A 17,048-nucleotide genomic window follows, 5' to 3' on the forward strand; every position below is an offset into this window, starting at 1 on the left:
CTGGGAGTATAGCCTGGAGGTAGAAAGCCTCTGGGTTCCAACCCCAGTACCACCAAAAAAAAAACACCATGAATAAAAAAGGACATTACAGGAAAAATTCAAAGTATTTTAAGCTGATTGAACATGAAAATACAACATATCAAAATGCATAGGTTGCAGCAAAATAGTGGTTGGAATTAAAACATTAAATTATTTCATTACAAAAATGATTATCTCAAGAAATTATCTAAAAGCCCCCACCTTAAAAAAAATGAGTAAACTAAGTTCCAAATATAAGATAGGCAGAAAGAAAGAAAAGAGCAGAAATTAATGAAACTGAAGGCAAAAAAGTAATAGAGAAAACCAGTTGAAACCAAATCTGGTTCTTCAAAAAGGTTAACAAAATTGATAAACATATAGGCAGAATTAATAGGGACTGAATGAAACATTTATTTATTTAATTTTTATTTTTTTATAAGTGGAACATATTGAGAGTGGTGTACATTTACATTGTGCTTCATGCCCTTCCTCCTCCCTTTCCCTCCCCCCCAATAGAGAGTGTCCAGGGTAATCATGTTGTATTTATGCTATGACACATATTCGTATGTAGCTCCTCCATTGAACAACCTCAGCTTTCTTCCTCTCCTATCCTTCCGTTCAAGCTTTGCTGAGATTTCCCCTCCATCATCTAGAGTCCCTCTGGTATTACCACTACTCCCTAGCTTGGACATATTAGAGAAGACATGTCCCTTCTCTTTCTGTGCTTGACTAATCTCACCTGAAAGAAATATTTAAAGACAACAAATTACAAACATCAGGAACAACAGTTGAGCATCACCACCGATCTTAAAGACATTAAAGGGATAAGCAGTTTTTCAGCAGTGTGAATTCTTTAGTGTTCTAAGGGCTTTGCCTGGAGTAAGTGCCTTTCCACATTTTTAAACATTCCTGGAGATAAACTTTCTGGAAGGGAATATCATAAATAGGGCTAAGAACAACGGTTAGCACTATGCTTTCATATAACCTTCCTCCAGGATGACATGAGCTCATTACTTACGTCTTTAGACACGATCGTTTGAAAGATCCTTTTGAAGCTGCTGATTCAGCACAGGGTAATCTCAATACGCTCTGGTAGGTTGGTGAGGATGCAGTCCTGAGTAGCCGTCATCAGCACACACCGGGGATCTCGACTCACTCGCTGCCTGTGTCTGGCAGTCTCCGTTTCCATCCCTGTTATGTTTGTGCCTCTCTGTCCCAGGCTTTGGCAGGTCATCAGGCATTCATCCCCGAATCTCATCGACCCTCTGCCTGCACCGGCTCGCTCTCTAGCAGTCTTGTGGGTACTACAGCCGGTGTGCCAATCATTTCTCCTGTCCTCTCCCAGGCTCAGGCAAGTCAGTTATCTCTAGGTCTCAGTGGAACACAAATGGAGAAGCAAATGTCAGTTTTTCCTCCTCTCAGACTCCCAAGGACTTTACAAGTGATTGTCTAAGGAGATGAAGTGAGGGGGATAAACTTTATGGGAACTGTCCTTCCCCACATTCACCCAATAGCTATTTAGTGAGAATTTATTGATATCCCAATAACGGTTTTTGGCTCTTAACAACACAGCAGTAAATAACACAGACAAAAATTCATGTAGCTTACGCTTTGGACAGTGGCATATGAGTCACTTTGCTAGACTCTCTCTATAGTGTGTGTGTGTGTGTGTGTGTGTGTGTGTGGTGTTGGAGTATTGTGATATTGCCCCACTGATTGCACTGAAATTGCTTCTTTCATTCTCAAAAAGAAGAAATAGAAATATGTTTCAAAGCCTGGTGAATTTAAGATGTGATGTATTTACTATTCTTTGGCTTCAGCTATGGGCTGTAGTTACCAATTTAACAGGAAAAGTTTCTTTTGACAGCCTCTGCTATCATGTTAAATTCGAGAAAATAGGGGACCAGAGAAGAAATACATTCCAGTATCTTTTAAGATACCACTCTCTAAATCCTGGGCCAGGAACTGACATGGTTATTACTAGACAAAAGGGAGGTGAGTATATCATTGTAGGTCTACATAATGGAAAATGCCTAGATTTTTCTTTTCAAGTGTGTGCTATAAATGTGTTATAAGCATTTAAAATCATATTTTAAGATAGGATCTTTTGGGTTCAGTTTCTACTGCTAAGTGCCTGATTTCCCTTATGTTTTTTTGCAAATTCAAAATTTCCAGAGAAAATACCCAGTTGTTCAAACTCGTTCATGCCAGGGAGTGGGATGTCGCTTCCTTGGGAAGACAGTGTGATGTTCTTTTTATCTAGTCAGTTGGCCATATGAGGAGGCGGTACGATACAGGTCCAAATATGGCTTATCCTTCAAAATAGGGCACAAACAGGCAAGAGGCATAAAAAAGAACTGGCAGGAGACATAAAAAGCAATCAATCAGCCGGTTGTGGTGGCGCACCCTTGTAATCCCCGCGGTTGGGAGGGAGAGACAGGAGGATCGCTCAGGTTTGAAGCCAGCCGCGCTGGCTGAAGAGACCCTGTTTCCACATAAAAATATAAAAATAGGTCTGGGAGTTGTAGCCCAGAGGTAGAAGGGTTTCCAGGAACCCCAGTACCACCACAAACAAACAACAACCTCCCCCAAAAAACAATCAAAACTACCGTGAGCATTTAACCCATATTGTTTTCTGTATGAAGCACTGATAGGCTAAGTACTGATATTACCTAAAATAACAACAACAACAAAAAATCCATTTCTTTCCTCTCAGACAGAAGCTGGGAGAATGCAGTCTCCTTTAAGATTTGATTCAAGCACTTATAAATGGTAAATCCATAGTTTCACAAGTTCATTGTAGTTTTTTTTTTTTTTTTTTGTGTGTGTGTGTGTGTGTGGTACTGGGAATGGAACCCAGGGGCCTTCTACCTCCAGGCTACACTCCCAGACCTCTTTTATATTTGGAAATAGGGTCTCTTAAACCAGCTGAGGCTAGTTTCGAATCTGCGCGATCCTCCTGTCTCAGCCTTCCAAGCGTGGAAATTACAAGCATGCGCCACCACGCCTGGCATATTATGTGGTTTAAAAGAGGTATATGTAGCTGGGCGTGGTGGCACATGCCTGTAAACACAATACTTGGGAGGCTGAGACAGGAGGATCACAGATTCGAGACCAGCCTGAGCAACATAGCAAGGCCCTCCATAACCTAATGAGACCTTATTTCAAAACAGAACAAAATAAAACAAAAGGGCTGGGAGTGTTGCTTGGAGGTAGAATGCCCCTGGGTTCAATCCCCATTAACCCCCCCCACCCCCCACGCACATGCACTCGCACATGCACACACACACACACACACACACGGTATATTGGTAAGGAGATTCTCATTTGCTGAGCATAAGCGTGAAACACCAACTCTTCTAGGACTACTGGAGATCCGCACAGGGTCTGCAGGTTGGCTGGTAAAGTTAGCTTTGTGTCATTGCTGAGAATAAGGGGAGAGAGAAACCTTTTTTTTTTTTTTTTTTTTTGGTGGTACTGGGGTTCCTGGAAACCCTACTTCCTCCGGGCTACACTCCCAGACCTATTCTATATTTTTATTTGGAAACAGGGTCTCTTAAGCCAGCGAGGCTATCTTCGAACCTGCGAGATCCTCCTGTCTCCGCCTCCCAAAGTGCGGGGATTACAAGCGAGCGGCACCATGCCCGGCAGAGAGCAGCCCTTTTAAAGGATGCCTCAGGTAAATCTTTTGGAAAAGAAAATAGGTGATTTCAGAACCATTTTCAACTGGAAGAAATATCCTGAGGGTTCAGTTTGTTTGAGGCACTGGTTCAGTTAAAGCCCCAGACTTTTAGATTCAGAGCCTTTAGGCCAGAAGCTGCACATGGCTCTCAGAAGGTTTTGTTTGGTCTGCATATATTTTCTTTTGTGGTTGTTGTTGCTTTAATTACCAATGGAAAAATCAGCCTATTTAAAACTCCCCAGAATTTACATTTCTACCTTCTTTTGAGCATTCTTAGGACCCTTCTGAATGGGATGTATGCTTTTTTAGGGTGCTATCTGGCTTAGCTGACTACCTGCTATTCTTTTAGATGAGCCATGCCAAGTGCCCTCTTGATTTTTTCCTGAGACCACACCAGCTTCACTGCTCTCCAACACCTCTGGCTCTGTTGGCATTGGGTTTGTGGCTCCTGCTTAAGAGACCAGCCTAGCCTCAGCCTGAAGGCCTCAGAGCTGGGAAGCAAGCGGCCAATTGTGGCCCCTGGAGGCAGTCGCTTTGTTTTGAATCCTGGCTCCTGAATGCAAGAGGACAAGTTCTCCGAGCTGCAATGTTACCTAGTAGAATTAATATGATAGGCAAATGGAACACCAAAGTTTAGATTATTACGGTTGCTGGCATTTAGTAAGTCCTCTATGACTAGATTAGTTATTTTCATTGATATTATCACATTATCCTTCTGTCTCTGAGATGAAAGAGCGGCAGGGGGAATGTCAACAGGTATGCATGTAAAATATTGTTTTACTCCTTTTGGTAATTTCTCAAAATAGTCTATAGCCATCCTCCTCTATTTTTTTGTATATTAAATTCTGCTGATATCAGGGACCATATTCTCTCATTCTTTCTTATGAGCTGATTTTCGTTTTGTGTATAAATCTTTTCATTTTTGTATTTTAATAAAGTACAAAAAGCATCCATGCAAGTCTATTTTTTTCTAGACTTCATTAACACAGATATTTGGGAAAATATAACATTTTAGAAATAAGACTTGTAGTGTTGCAGGCATGTGGGGGAAACTTTCAATAAAAGAATTTTTATGATTTTGAATTAAATTTTACAAATTTGTCTTCTCTGCTGTAATGTCCTTAGTAATTTCTACAGAACACACAGTAATAGTAAAAATAATATCTTATAGGAGTGTCTCTTCATGTATAATTTTATTTTTATTTTAAGTAGTTTATTTTTGTTTTGAAAAAATTATACTACTATTTTTCTAATAATCTGCTAGAACTGTATTTATGAAATGTTAATAGCTGCTGCTCTAAACCTAGAATATTTTTGTTATAATGATAGACCAAGTAAAAATGATAAAAGTAAATCTGTTATCTAATTTTAAATTATATATAAATTAGTAAATTTTTTTAAGATAAAAAGGTAGTTTAGGACAAAGATATTTTGGTAGAGATAGAAAGTTATTTTCCCTGAAAGAATGATGAATCTGAGAATGTAGCCACACACTTTAAAAATGTGTGCCAGTGTTTATTTAGAATCCCTTGTATTTTATTAGAGATAGAAACAGCCATTTCACCAGCAGAAATTACATATGTTCTCAGTACAAATAAGATTACCACACATTTAGTTGTTATCCACCACAGACATTTTGAATTGTAGATAAGAATTCAAATGAGAAATAAGAAATGAGTCCCTGATGATTTAAGTTCCTCTCAACTAGATGAGAGCTCCACTAGGAGGAGAAGTTGCTGTTTCCACTGGTTGGTTCTGTTTGTCTCAGTGCTCTGAAGAACTGTACTTTGGGTAGCTGTCTCTGTGGTGTCAGGCTGCTGGACAGGAGTTGATGCTCACAGCTCCGCTGACCAGGGCTGCTTTACTGAAGCTCACTGGGCGCCCATCAATCACAAAGTGGCGGATGCAGCCTGTAAAGGGCTTACTGGGGGCCACGCGTGGTGTCAGTAGTGATTCTGAGGAGAGAGAGAGAGAGAAAAAAAATAAAAAAATTGCAGTAGAGGCATTCCAAGCCCAAATATTGCATGTTGACAAAGAAAATGTGGTACACACACACAGTGGAATTTTATTCAGCCATACAGAACAACACAGTTCTCATTTGTGGGAAAATGGATGGAACTAGAGAATATTATGCTAAGCCAGATCAGCCTTTCTAAGAAAGTCCAGGGTCCTATGTTTTCTCACAAATGTGAAAGGTAGAAAGAAAATAGGAAACAAAAGGGACTTTAGATAAATAGGAGACACCAGTAGAACCAGAGGAAAGGGACTCGGGGAGGGATAAAGAGAGGGAAAAAGTTCAAATAATATTATGTTCATATATGAAGATGTCACTACCAATCTCACTAACATGCATGGGGAAGGAGGAGGGGACAGTGGGCGAGATACAGAGGGAAATAAACCAAGCGGTATGTGCATGTACGAATGTATCACTTGGGATCTCACTATGCTGTTATAACTACAGTGCACCAATAGAAGTATAAAAAAGTAAAAAAAAAAAACAGTTTACAAGTCAACAATGGAATCTAGTTGTAACCCACTCTCAAGAACATCATCTACTTTTGAAGAAAAATGAACACACGACAATTTTAATGTTTTGCCAGATTTTCAGTGATCAAATTCCTGTGTCTACTGAAGCTATCTTCCAAGGATGAACTTTACTACTTACATATAAAGCTTCAGCAGTGAATTTCATGATCTACCTGTGCTTTATAGAATTAATTTCACCTGGGTCTCAGTTATTTTCTGTACTTTGCTGAGATGGGAGAAAGAAATTTTAGCTTCCATGCTATTTTTGAACACAGCTAATGTTAATTTGTATCACCCTTAGGCCATTTTTGCCAAGCTCATAGATATAATGGGAAGATAATTAATTCAAATAAACTAAAATTTAATTTTCTGAGCTCAGGGCTTAAGAACTATAAATAGGGGAGTGATGACTAGCTTGGTCTTTGTGTGAGCACAGGTGCCCTGTGATATGCCAGGGGAACTTTCTCCCCTTATCTTAATTAGACATCTAGAAGAAGCCTTATGTTTATTAATTGCACAGACACAGTTAAATGTGTTGGGATGATAGAAGCAATATAATTTAAAGCAATTTAGAGAGCCTAGAAATATCATGAAATTAAAATCCATTTAGTCAAAGCTTATTATCATGTATAAACAGCTATGTGAGCAGTAGCAGATAAAAGGTGGAAAGCGCTTAGAAAGCAGCAACTCAGGAAAGAACATACAACAGGACAGTGAATTAAACATCGCCAAGCAGCTGTTATAAATTTCCCAAGCAGTGGAGAGTAAGATTGTGCAAAAGTTGTGTACTGAAAATAAACCACAGAAATAGCATTTCATATTTAGAATGACAATCATGAAGTTTTAGATTTGGAAGGGGCCTGAGAGATCAATTTCCTTTATTTGTCTTTAGTATGAAAGAAATATGTATTCATCGAGCCTGCTCAGTATATATCATCATCAGAATAAAACATTAGTGTATAGGAAAGATGGTAAGGGGTAGAAACATCGAACGCTCTTGCCTACAGGGGACAATATTTAGAGCATGGATTTCAGTTCTGTCTTTGCTTTTCACACTTTGGTTCATGGAGGAAATAACGGGTATAGCAATCATGGTTTGCACGATTTACCACACAATTAGTTGTAAGTAGTGATGGAAAGTTTCCCTAGGACCCTAAGTAATTGAGTAAGGAAGTCAATGCATGATTTTAAGTGGTTCCCAGGTGGAAGCCTTGACTGTATTTAGAAGAATGCAGGATTTTCAGAAGACTAATGAATGGTCAGACCCATGTGTAGCCTCAGTTAAAAAAAAATTTCCAACTGCCAATTTTGATTATTAAATTATCAAACAGTAAAGTTGACTCCTTTGGGGAAAATTGTTCTATGAATTTGATGCATTCTTTTTTTTAGTGATAGAAATAATGAATCTGAGTTCCAAGTAGTCTGAGTAGCTGGGGTTCCCAGAGAATTCAGGGAATAAAGGAGTTTTATTTAGTTCTAATTTCTTTAGTTACCCTTCTTAATGTTCTGGTTTCTATGTGATTTTAGTGGAATTAATCTTGAATGGTGCTAAATGATATAATTAATTACATTCAGCTTAAGTTATAATTGCTTTTGTCCTATGCTTGTTGGCATGATTCCTAGATAAAATTAAATCTGCAGTGTTGCTGTGGGCTGGTGGTTGCTCTCCCTTCACTCCAGGCCGAGTCAGCTAATTCCTGTGTATTGCTCATTAGCTAAAATTTGCTATTTATTATGTGGTAAGACAGGCTGGGTTTGTTTTAGGTACATCTTGCGTACTCTGTCTGTGAAGCTTAGTGATAGCTAGGATCAGACTCTTACAAACAAACAGAATCAAAGGGAAATATTTGTTTGAATAATGTAAGCACATTGGGTGCAAAAGTAAGAAAAAATGCTGTAATTCTCTGAGTAGATCCATGCTTGTTTTGTCCACTTTTTGTGACCTAGAACAGCGCTTAGGGCAGTAAGTGTGGTGTTTCCGGCCAGCAAGAAGTTCACTACTTAGCTTCAACAATCTTCTGTGATAAGTGCTACAGCACTGGTGTGTGTACACATCCCAAGGAGCAGTGATGGGGTGTGTGTTAAGTAAAAGTCTGAGCTGAGTCTTAAGGTTTTACAAGGAGTTAGGTTTGGGAAGAAGTGGGAGAAGTTATTCCCTGAAAAGGTCCTAGGGGAAAAAGGAAGAACAATATTTTCCAGAAATGGGAGCCCTGTGCACTTATGCAAGAGCCTGCAGCAAAGACAGCATCACTGAATATTTAAGGGGCTTCAAGTCCCAAAGGATCTGAGGTGAGCCCAGAAGCAGAGGCAAGGTGGGGACGATGGACAGGGCTTCCGCATGCTATGTTGAATTTGTTCCTTGGGCCCTTGGGAACTTTTGAAATATTTTATGCTATGTTCTGACTTCTAGGAAGGAAGCAACATGCAGAAATGTGAGAACGGATGTGGGCCATTTCCACAAGCACCTGCATGGAGCGCAGTGGTGGCCTTTGCCAGATCCCCCTTCAGAACCAAAGCCAGTGGCAGGAGGGCGGGACTGCGGCACAGCAGTGGGCTGGGGAGGATGGTAGAGGAGAAAGGTTGCTTTTTGAGGATTTAAATATATTTCTTTCAGTCCCCGAGTTACTATCATTGTCAATACTGGTATTAGAATAGCAGAAGGGGACTTGGGAAGAAAAGTGGGGAGGGGAAGGGGAAGGCTTGATGAAGGAATAATGTAATAAAGACATTCAAATAATGATAAGCACATACATGAAGTTAGCAATGACAATCTCAATAATATATATGGGGAGGGGGAGGAAGCAGGGTGGGATCCAGAAGGAAGTGCACCAGGTGGTGTGTGCACGTATGTTCCTATTGTTCTGAACCTCATTATAATGTCTAATTGCAATGCACACATAAAAGAATATTAAAAATTTATATTAGAAAGGAGAACAGTACTTAGTTGCTACTATGTTGGGGTGGGGTGGAAGATAAGATACTTAATTCTGTGTTCTCTCTTTCTCTTGAAGCATTGACTGCCTTTACATGGGTCAGTCTAAAGTCTTAGATCACTAGAATTCCACTGATTTTCAGATTCAAATGCTTCGATTTCCTTCTTATATCCCTCTCCTTAGATTTAGATTTCAGTTTTTCCAAGTTAGTAAAATGTGCTAAGATAATCATTCTCAATATAAGGACACGCTCCCTGCTATAAAAGTTTAAAACAACTGTGGGGGGTCCATGAGTGTCCTCCCATCACCATGCTGGATTATACACCATTCTTGGCAGATGACAGCCGTGATGTTAATGATGATGTTTACAGAACTGCAGCTGGGAACCTCTCCTAGGGAATGTTACTACACAGGAACAACATAACTTATGGTCTGCAGCTGTTTTCAAATTTAGACTAATCCTGGAGGGGAGAACTGTGCATTCTTTCCTATTACAGAAGGGGAGCAATTAATAGCAAACTTGTGTGTGTGTGTGTGTGTGTGTGTGTGTGTGTGTGTGTGTGTGTCTGGGGATGAAATCCAGGGGAATTCGACCTCTGAGCTACACTTCCGGCCTTATTTTTTATTCTTTGTTTTGAAACAGGGTCTCACTAAGTTGCGGAGGGCCTCACTAAGTAGCTGAGGCTGTCTGTGAACTGCAATCCTCTGGTCTCAGCCTCCGAATGCTAGGATTACAAGCATGCGCCACCACGCCCGGCTAACAGCAAACTTTTAATCCTCAAAGTTCTCAGTCCTAGAGCATATTTTCTTTGTGTTAGTGATAGACTGTTTCACCGGGTATATGTGGAAGATATGTAAAAGGAAGAAAAAAAATAAGCAAATATTGCAAGATGATAGTAATATCTATTGGTTAGAATACTGTTCTTACTTTGATGTGATCCTTGGATAAGGAATCACAGTTTTCAGTATGCTTTTCCTATTAAAGGACATTGTATATAAAATCCTTTCCGTTAATAGGTGAATTATAAAAACACATGGCTAGATTCTTAATAATATAAAAATCACGAGAACTTACTTTTTTGGATTTGGAAACTTGTTCCTTTTAAGTAATGCTTACCTGGAACACCTCCAACAAACACAGGCTCCCTGTGATCAACTGGTTTGGGATTCAGGGGTCCAACTACATGGTTCACTTCAGAGTCGACATCCAGCTGGACCACATTTGAATCTCTAATAACTGAAACATAGGGCAAAGACTAGTCATAAGTGACACTGGTTTATTTTCATAGGAATAGACTAATTTATTACAACAATAGCTTTTATTTATTTATTTCAAAATAATCCCCTACACTTTCTTTTATATCACCGAAAACATCTATAATATCTATTTTCTAACCAAGCAATCTCGGTAACATTGTTTTTCAAAAGGGAGAATATTTACGACACCCCAGTGACTTCTTAGCTCCATAAGTTAGGTATTATGTAAACAGTTCCCCAACACTATTTTGGCAGCATTCATATTTTTAAATCACATGAGGATTCAGTCTATACATTTTAATATAAACCTTCAATTCTTTCCTTGGTGACTCTTAGGTTGTCATCTGTTACCTATCATATAAGTTTTACTATAAGTTCTGCCAGGTAATCATTACCCATCATCATCATCATCACCACCACCACCACCATCATCATCATCATCATCATCATCATCATGGGTGTTCAAGCTTACCTTAGTCAAGAAAATCTGGGACACATAGATTTTTCTCACCTGTTATTCTGTGCCATCTACCATCACAGAGACTCTGCTTGGGTGTAACTGAGGTAGAAAAGTCTCTGATGCCATTGTTAACTTTCACTATGACCTGCAAAACACATTACACATTAGTTTTATTTCTTTGCACCATGATAAAACTGAGTTTAAGTAATTTGTCTAACAAATATTCACACATGATTAACTTTACAATTTGAACACAAGGGGTCACCCTTTGGTAGATGATAGGAATAGTTTAAATTGGGCATGCCTCTTGGAGAACAAAATAATCATATTGAAGAGAAGACAGGACAAGAGGAACCAGGAAAAATTATATATATAACGAATGAATTCCCTTAATATCTAAAGATAGAATGTTATACAAAGTAGGATAAAATATTGGTGAGGAGAACAGATTTTGAAGCCAGACTGCTTGGTTCCCATTTATCTTTCTGCTTCAGTCTGCTCATTTGTAAAATAAGAGTGATAATACTCCTATATCTTAGATATATTGGGAGGATTAAGTGAGTTAATTAATATAAAACACTTAGAATAATACCTGACACATAGTAAGAACAAGAATAAGCTTTTGTCTTAATAGAATATACTAGCACCCCTCAAAAAAAGTTAAGTTTGAGGCATAATAAAAATTTGCCTTTCCCTTAATATTTATTTGAATACTTTCATGAATATTCCTTAATAATGTCTTAGGGCAAAAGTGGTATTTCATTATATTAGACTTTAAAAATTTCTAGAATTTAAAATAATAAAAGTGTATAGAGATATGTATATATCTTTGATATCTATGATAAACAGATATTTTTAAAAAAGGTGTTTTTATTTATTTTGGTAATTGTGTAGTTGTAAATATTTTTGCTTCCATGTACTGAAAACAAGTTCTAATTCAGTTGTTAAAAATCTGTTGTTTGTACCAGGCTTGGTGGAACATGCTTGTAATCCCAGTACTTGGGAGGCTGAGACAGGAGGATTTTAGGTTCATGGCCAGCCTCAAAAATTTAGTGAGGCCCTCCACAACTTAGTGAGACCCTGTTTTAAAATAAAAAATAAAATAGGGCTGAGAATGTACTGAGAGACAGGACGCCCTTGAGTTAAATTGCAGTACTGTGCACACACAGAAAAAAGTCTTATTATTGGTGACCTTTGTGTTTTGGGTAACTTTGACATATTTTCCTGACTCTTTATGCTAATCCAATCAGCTCCCAACATATGCAATCCAAATATTTCCTACATTTAAATTTCAATGTACAGCTTTTCTGTTTTTTTCCAGTTAGAAAGATTGATGAAATAATTCTGCAAAGTATATCCGCTTTATATCAGAGTGCAAAGTTACATGAAACAGATTGATAATTTAAGACCCTACCTGCCCACTTCTCATGTGGACATTGAGGTATTCCCCATTGACACTGTGGCCATGGACAAGGGTTCCGGAGCTGCTTCTGGGACGGACTTCAAATGCAATTTCAAACTTCAATCCGATATTGAAAGATTCATCTGTGGCAAGAAAAACTATAAGCACTCAAGAAGAGCAAAATAAATTTTATAACTATGGTGTGATTAATTATATATTATTGTATCTAGTGGCAAAAAACTGATGATTTCTCAACAGGTAGAGAGAAAATGCCTTTTCCCGTGTCACACTCACCATGGGAAACTGAGGATATAGAATAAGATCACTTTTTGTGGTGGAGCATGGGTATGGAGATAGCACGCTGAAAATACGCCATGTGCTATGGAAGTTCAGTGGGGGAGAAATGAATTCCAACGAGCAGCACGATGTGCTATTTCAGGAGTGAGGAGAGGCCAGGGCAATCTGGGCAGAGGAACATTTTAGATCCAGGTACAGAGGCTGGGGCACTTGGAGAGCACTGCGAAGGCCAGTGGGCTGCTTGGTCCAAGAAAAGGGGAGAAGGAGGTGTGGTGAGTGGGGAGCCGTGCCTAGAAGGGCACCAACGCTCAAGGATGGAAGGTAGCCTTTACTTTATGATCATTGAGAAAGCAACTCAATCACAAAATAAGACATACAAATGGCCAGTTAAACACATAAAAATTGTTCAACATCACTAGCAATCAGATGCAAATCAAAACTACCCTGAGATTCCATTTAATCCCAAGTAGAATGGCTATCCCCAAGAATGCAAACAGCCAGGAGTGGTGGCTCATGCTTGTAATCCCCGCGCTTGGGAGGCTGAGACAGGTGGTTCACACAGGTTCAAATCTAGCCTCAGCTACTTAGTGAGGCTCTCAGCAACTTAGTGAGACCCTGTTTCCAAATAAAATATAAAACACACACACACACACAAAAGAATGTAAACAATAATAAATACTATGGGGATATGGGAAAATAGAAACCTTCATACTAATTTGCAATCCCACTAGAGGTTCCTCAGAAGACTAGAAATGGAGCCACCCTATGATCTAGCTGTACCACTCCTGGGTATCTTTTCAAAGGAAGTCCTGCTATAATAGCAACACATGCATGCCCATGTTTATAGCAGCACAATTTACAATAGCCAAATTATAGAACTAGTCTAGGTGTCTATCAGATACATAGATTATAAAATTTGGAATATACACACAACAGAATTTTATTCAGTTATAAAAAGAGAACACAATTATGTAATTTGCAAAAAAATGGATAGAACTAGAGAATATTATGCAAGTGAGATCAGTCAGTTGCAGAGAGTAAAGGGTCATATGTTTTCTCTCATATATGGAAGCTTGAGAGAAATTGGGATATCAAAATGACTCCAAATAAAGAAGGGGAAACTCCAGTAGAGTGATGGAGGGCGTGTAGGAGGGAGGTATGTGTTGGGGGAGGGATTTTTTTTTTTGGTATGTAGTACTATAAATTGAACACAGGGACATTATACCTCTGAGCTACACCCCCAAGCCACATTTTATTTTATTTTATTTTTTAATTTAGAAACAGGGCCTTACTAAGTTGCTGATGCTAACAGCAAACTTATAAACCTCCTGTCTCAGCCTCCCCAGTACTGGGATTATGGGCATGCACCACTAGGCCCAGCACAGGGAAAGAAATTCTTGATGAAGGAAACACTTCAAATGATGTTATGTATGTATACAGAATTATCAATGCCAATCTTAGTATCATTATGGGAAGAAGAAGGTGTGGGGTGGGGTCCTGGGGGATGCTCACCAAGTGCTGTGTGCATATATTTCTCTATCATGCTGAACTTTATTCTGATGTGTAATTTTAGTGCACCAATAAAAATATATTCAGATAATTCTTAAACAATAAACTTACTAGTGTCAGCTGCAGAGAATTTCAGAGGAGAGAAAGCAGCAAAAATATTTAGGAACTGGTATTGTGGTTATTCAAGACAATTTTTATTACTGCTGTGTTAACTCTAAGAGACTTATTGCAAACCTGGGCATTTTAATAGTGACCACTTGATGTATCTCACAAATCACTTAAAAATCTCCTGATATTAATGGAATAGAATATAATTTTTTCATTTGGCTATGTGTTTCAAGATGTCCAAACCTTTAGAGTTCTTGCTGAAGTTCACTGAAGAACTAAGAAAGGTGAGTGTAGATGTTTAGTAGAAGTAAAGAGGGGCAGGACAGAGAAGGAAAGTAAGATCATGAGTCAGACAGAGAACAGAAAAATTGTCTCTGGTTATTCTATCAGACTCTGTGGTGGTTTAAGAAAGCATACTTGGCTGTACAAGTTTTTCTTTCGGGGATGTACAAAGTATCTAAGTATCTTGAGAGCAGAGAATGCCTGGTTTATATCCTTCTTCCTTCTTCATTTCCTGCATCTATTCTGTTGCCTTCCTCACACCTAACTGTGGTTCTAGAGCACGTTTTTTTGGGATGGATTGGAAGGTGAGTGTGCGTGTAGATTGCTAGGGTTTTATTTTCTTTAAGAACAATTATATTCTATCATCTGGCATAGAGACTGCCATACAGGAGGCATACAATAAAAATTGCTCAATGTATGAGCAAGAGAGTAATGGCCGATGAGAATAAATATCCAAAAATAAGATACCTAAAGAATAGTGTTGTCTGCTGGTTTTGCAGGACAGGGGAAGGAAGTGGAACTTCTTTCAATGGGGACAATGCTAAGAGGGAGCAAAGGAAGAGAGAGGTGCAAGGTGACCAAGAGCCAACACATACTGGGCCATTGTATAAGACAGAACATTCTAAAGGAGCCCAGATGGTCTGCGTTCCGCAGAGGAGAGCTGTGGAGAAACTCTGGTCAGGGAAAGCAAGCAAGGGTAGAAACTGCATGTTGGTTTAGAGCAGTAGGAGTCATTTGGAAAGAGGACATTTTCTAGGGTTGAGTTTGCATTATTTTTATTTTTGGTGTTGCTGGGGTTTGGACCCAGGGCCTTGTGCATGCTAGGCAAGTGTTCTGTCACAGAGCTACACTCCTTGCTCTGAGTTTGGCATTATTAAATTTTAACTCTGGGACTGATACTACATTAACCAGCTCCAGGAAAAAGGCACGATTCATGTTTTCAACATAAGCTATTGACTTAGTCTATTTTCTGTTGATATATCTCAGATGGAGTGGTTTATAAAGAACAGAGGTTTATCTGGTTTACAGTCTGGAAAGTCCCAGAGCATGAGGAAGAAGGAGGGCAAGAGGACCTCTGTGGAAGGGTAAGAGAGCAAGAGAGAGGGGAGGCGCCAGGCTCTGATAGTAACCAACGCAGCCCCTGGAGAGGGAAAGCTTTCTCCAGAGAGAGAGAAAAGTATTAATCCTCCTTAATGGCCTCGTCATCTCTTAGAAAGGCAGCACCTCTCAGCACTGCAGCATTGGGGACCAATCCCCGACATGAGTTCAGGTGGAGACACCATATTTAAACCATAGGAGCCATGTTACCTAGAACCACGTATCCTCCTTCTGTTGAAAAATAAGTTCCTGTCTCCATTGGCCCTTCAAAGCAAGGGGTCACGCTGAACGTCTGGGAGGCAGAGGTGATGGAGGCTCCGTTGAGCTGGAGGTTGCTGAGGCAGCCACTGAAGCTGTAGACTGAGTTAATCTGGAAGATGAAGATATTTCTTAAAACCTGTTTTCTCAACACTCGCAGATGTACCACGGGTAAAGTAAATGAGAACATTTTGAGTCTTGAGAGGAACCAACAAGTTCCTTATTTATTTTAGGTATCAAAAATCAATAGTTTTCTAGGCAGTGGCTTTTTAACTAGTTCTTTGAAGCTGCAATTTTGTATTTGATGACATCAGCTTGTAGCAATGAAGCTGTGGAGATTTTTACACATTGATCTTCAAATATTATTGGATCTAAGAGATGTATTCTCAATGCTTTTTGCTAAAATCAAATTTATGTTAAAATTAACTCTTTGATGCATCATTTTTATTGGTCAATAATTTTAGAAGTGCAATAGTTTTAGCTTTTTAAATTACAAAAATAATGCTTTTTTATTATGTTCTTACTTCTCCCCTGGGGTACCCTTTTTTTTGAACATTTACAAATTGTGTGTGTAAGTAACAAAAATAGAATTGTAGTTTACATAATGACCTTTCTTTCAATGTATAATATAATGGAATGATTTACTTCTTAATTTTGGTATTTATTTATATTAAAAGTATAAGCTCAACCAGGTGAATGGTGCATGTCTATAATTCCAGTACTTGGGAGACTGAGACAGGAGGATCACAGGTTTGAGGCCAGCCTCAGCAACTTAGCAAGACTGTTCCAAAGTACAAAGAGTCAGGGGTGTAGCTTGGAGGTAGAATGTCCCTGGGTTCAATCCCTAGTACCAAACAAAAACAACCTTCCCCAAATAGAAGTATAGGTCCCTTCAGAGCAAACAAGATTCCATGAGATATGACATTCAGGATTATTTAGACTTCTGAAACTTTTTTCATCTTCTATCTTAAAATCAAAAGATCACTCCTGACTTTGTAATGCCTCAGGGCAGACAGCCTCCCCTCAGGGCAATACTCACTTTGATGCTCCAGCAAAACTCCTACTTTACAGGACCTACTTTTCTAATTTGTGAAGTAAAGACCTTGATTAAGTGATCTTCCAGTTCCAAAAGTCAATTGCTCTCCTCTCCTGGCTTACTGGATTTTTATTTTTGTTTTTGCTTGTGGTACTGGTGTGCGCTGCCATGCCTACCACGCC

General features: G+C 39.0%; 1 protein-coding gene across 2 annotated transcripts in view; it reads right to left on the minus strand.

Moving 5' to 3' along the window:
- Positions 1-5,509: 5,509 nt before the first annotated feature.
- LAMA4 (laminin subunit alpha 4) overlaps positions 5,510-17,048 on the minus strand; it is a gene marked incomplete at both ends in the record, with an annotated part of 149,919 nt that continues 138,380 nt past the window's right edge. For both annotated transcript variants that reach the window (XM_080699815.1, XM_080699814.1), the window contains 5 exons: positions 5,510-5,655; positions 10,277-10,396; positions 10,928-11,021; positions 12,291-12,421; positions 15,783-15,942. In XM_080699815.1, coding sequence (XP_080555941.1) covers positions 5,510-5,655; positions 10,277-10,396; positions 10,928-11,021; positions 12,291-12,421; positions 15,783-15,942 — 651 coding nt within the window. The remainder of the gene's footprint in view (positions 5,656-10,276; positions 10,397-10,927; positions 11,022-12,290; positions 12,422-15,782; positions 15,943-17,048) is intronic.

The sequence above is a fragment of the Muscardinus avellanarius genome (assembly GCF_963383645.1).
Source record: "Muscardinus avellanarius genome assembly, chromosome: 8".
Taxonomy (NCBI): Eukaryota; Metazoa; Chordata; class Mammalia; order Rodentia; family Gliridae; genus Muscardinus; species Muscardinus avellanarius.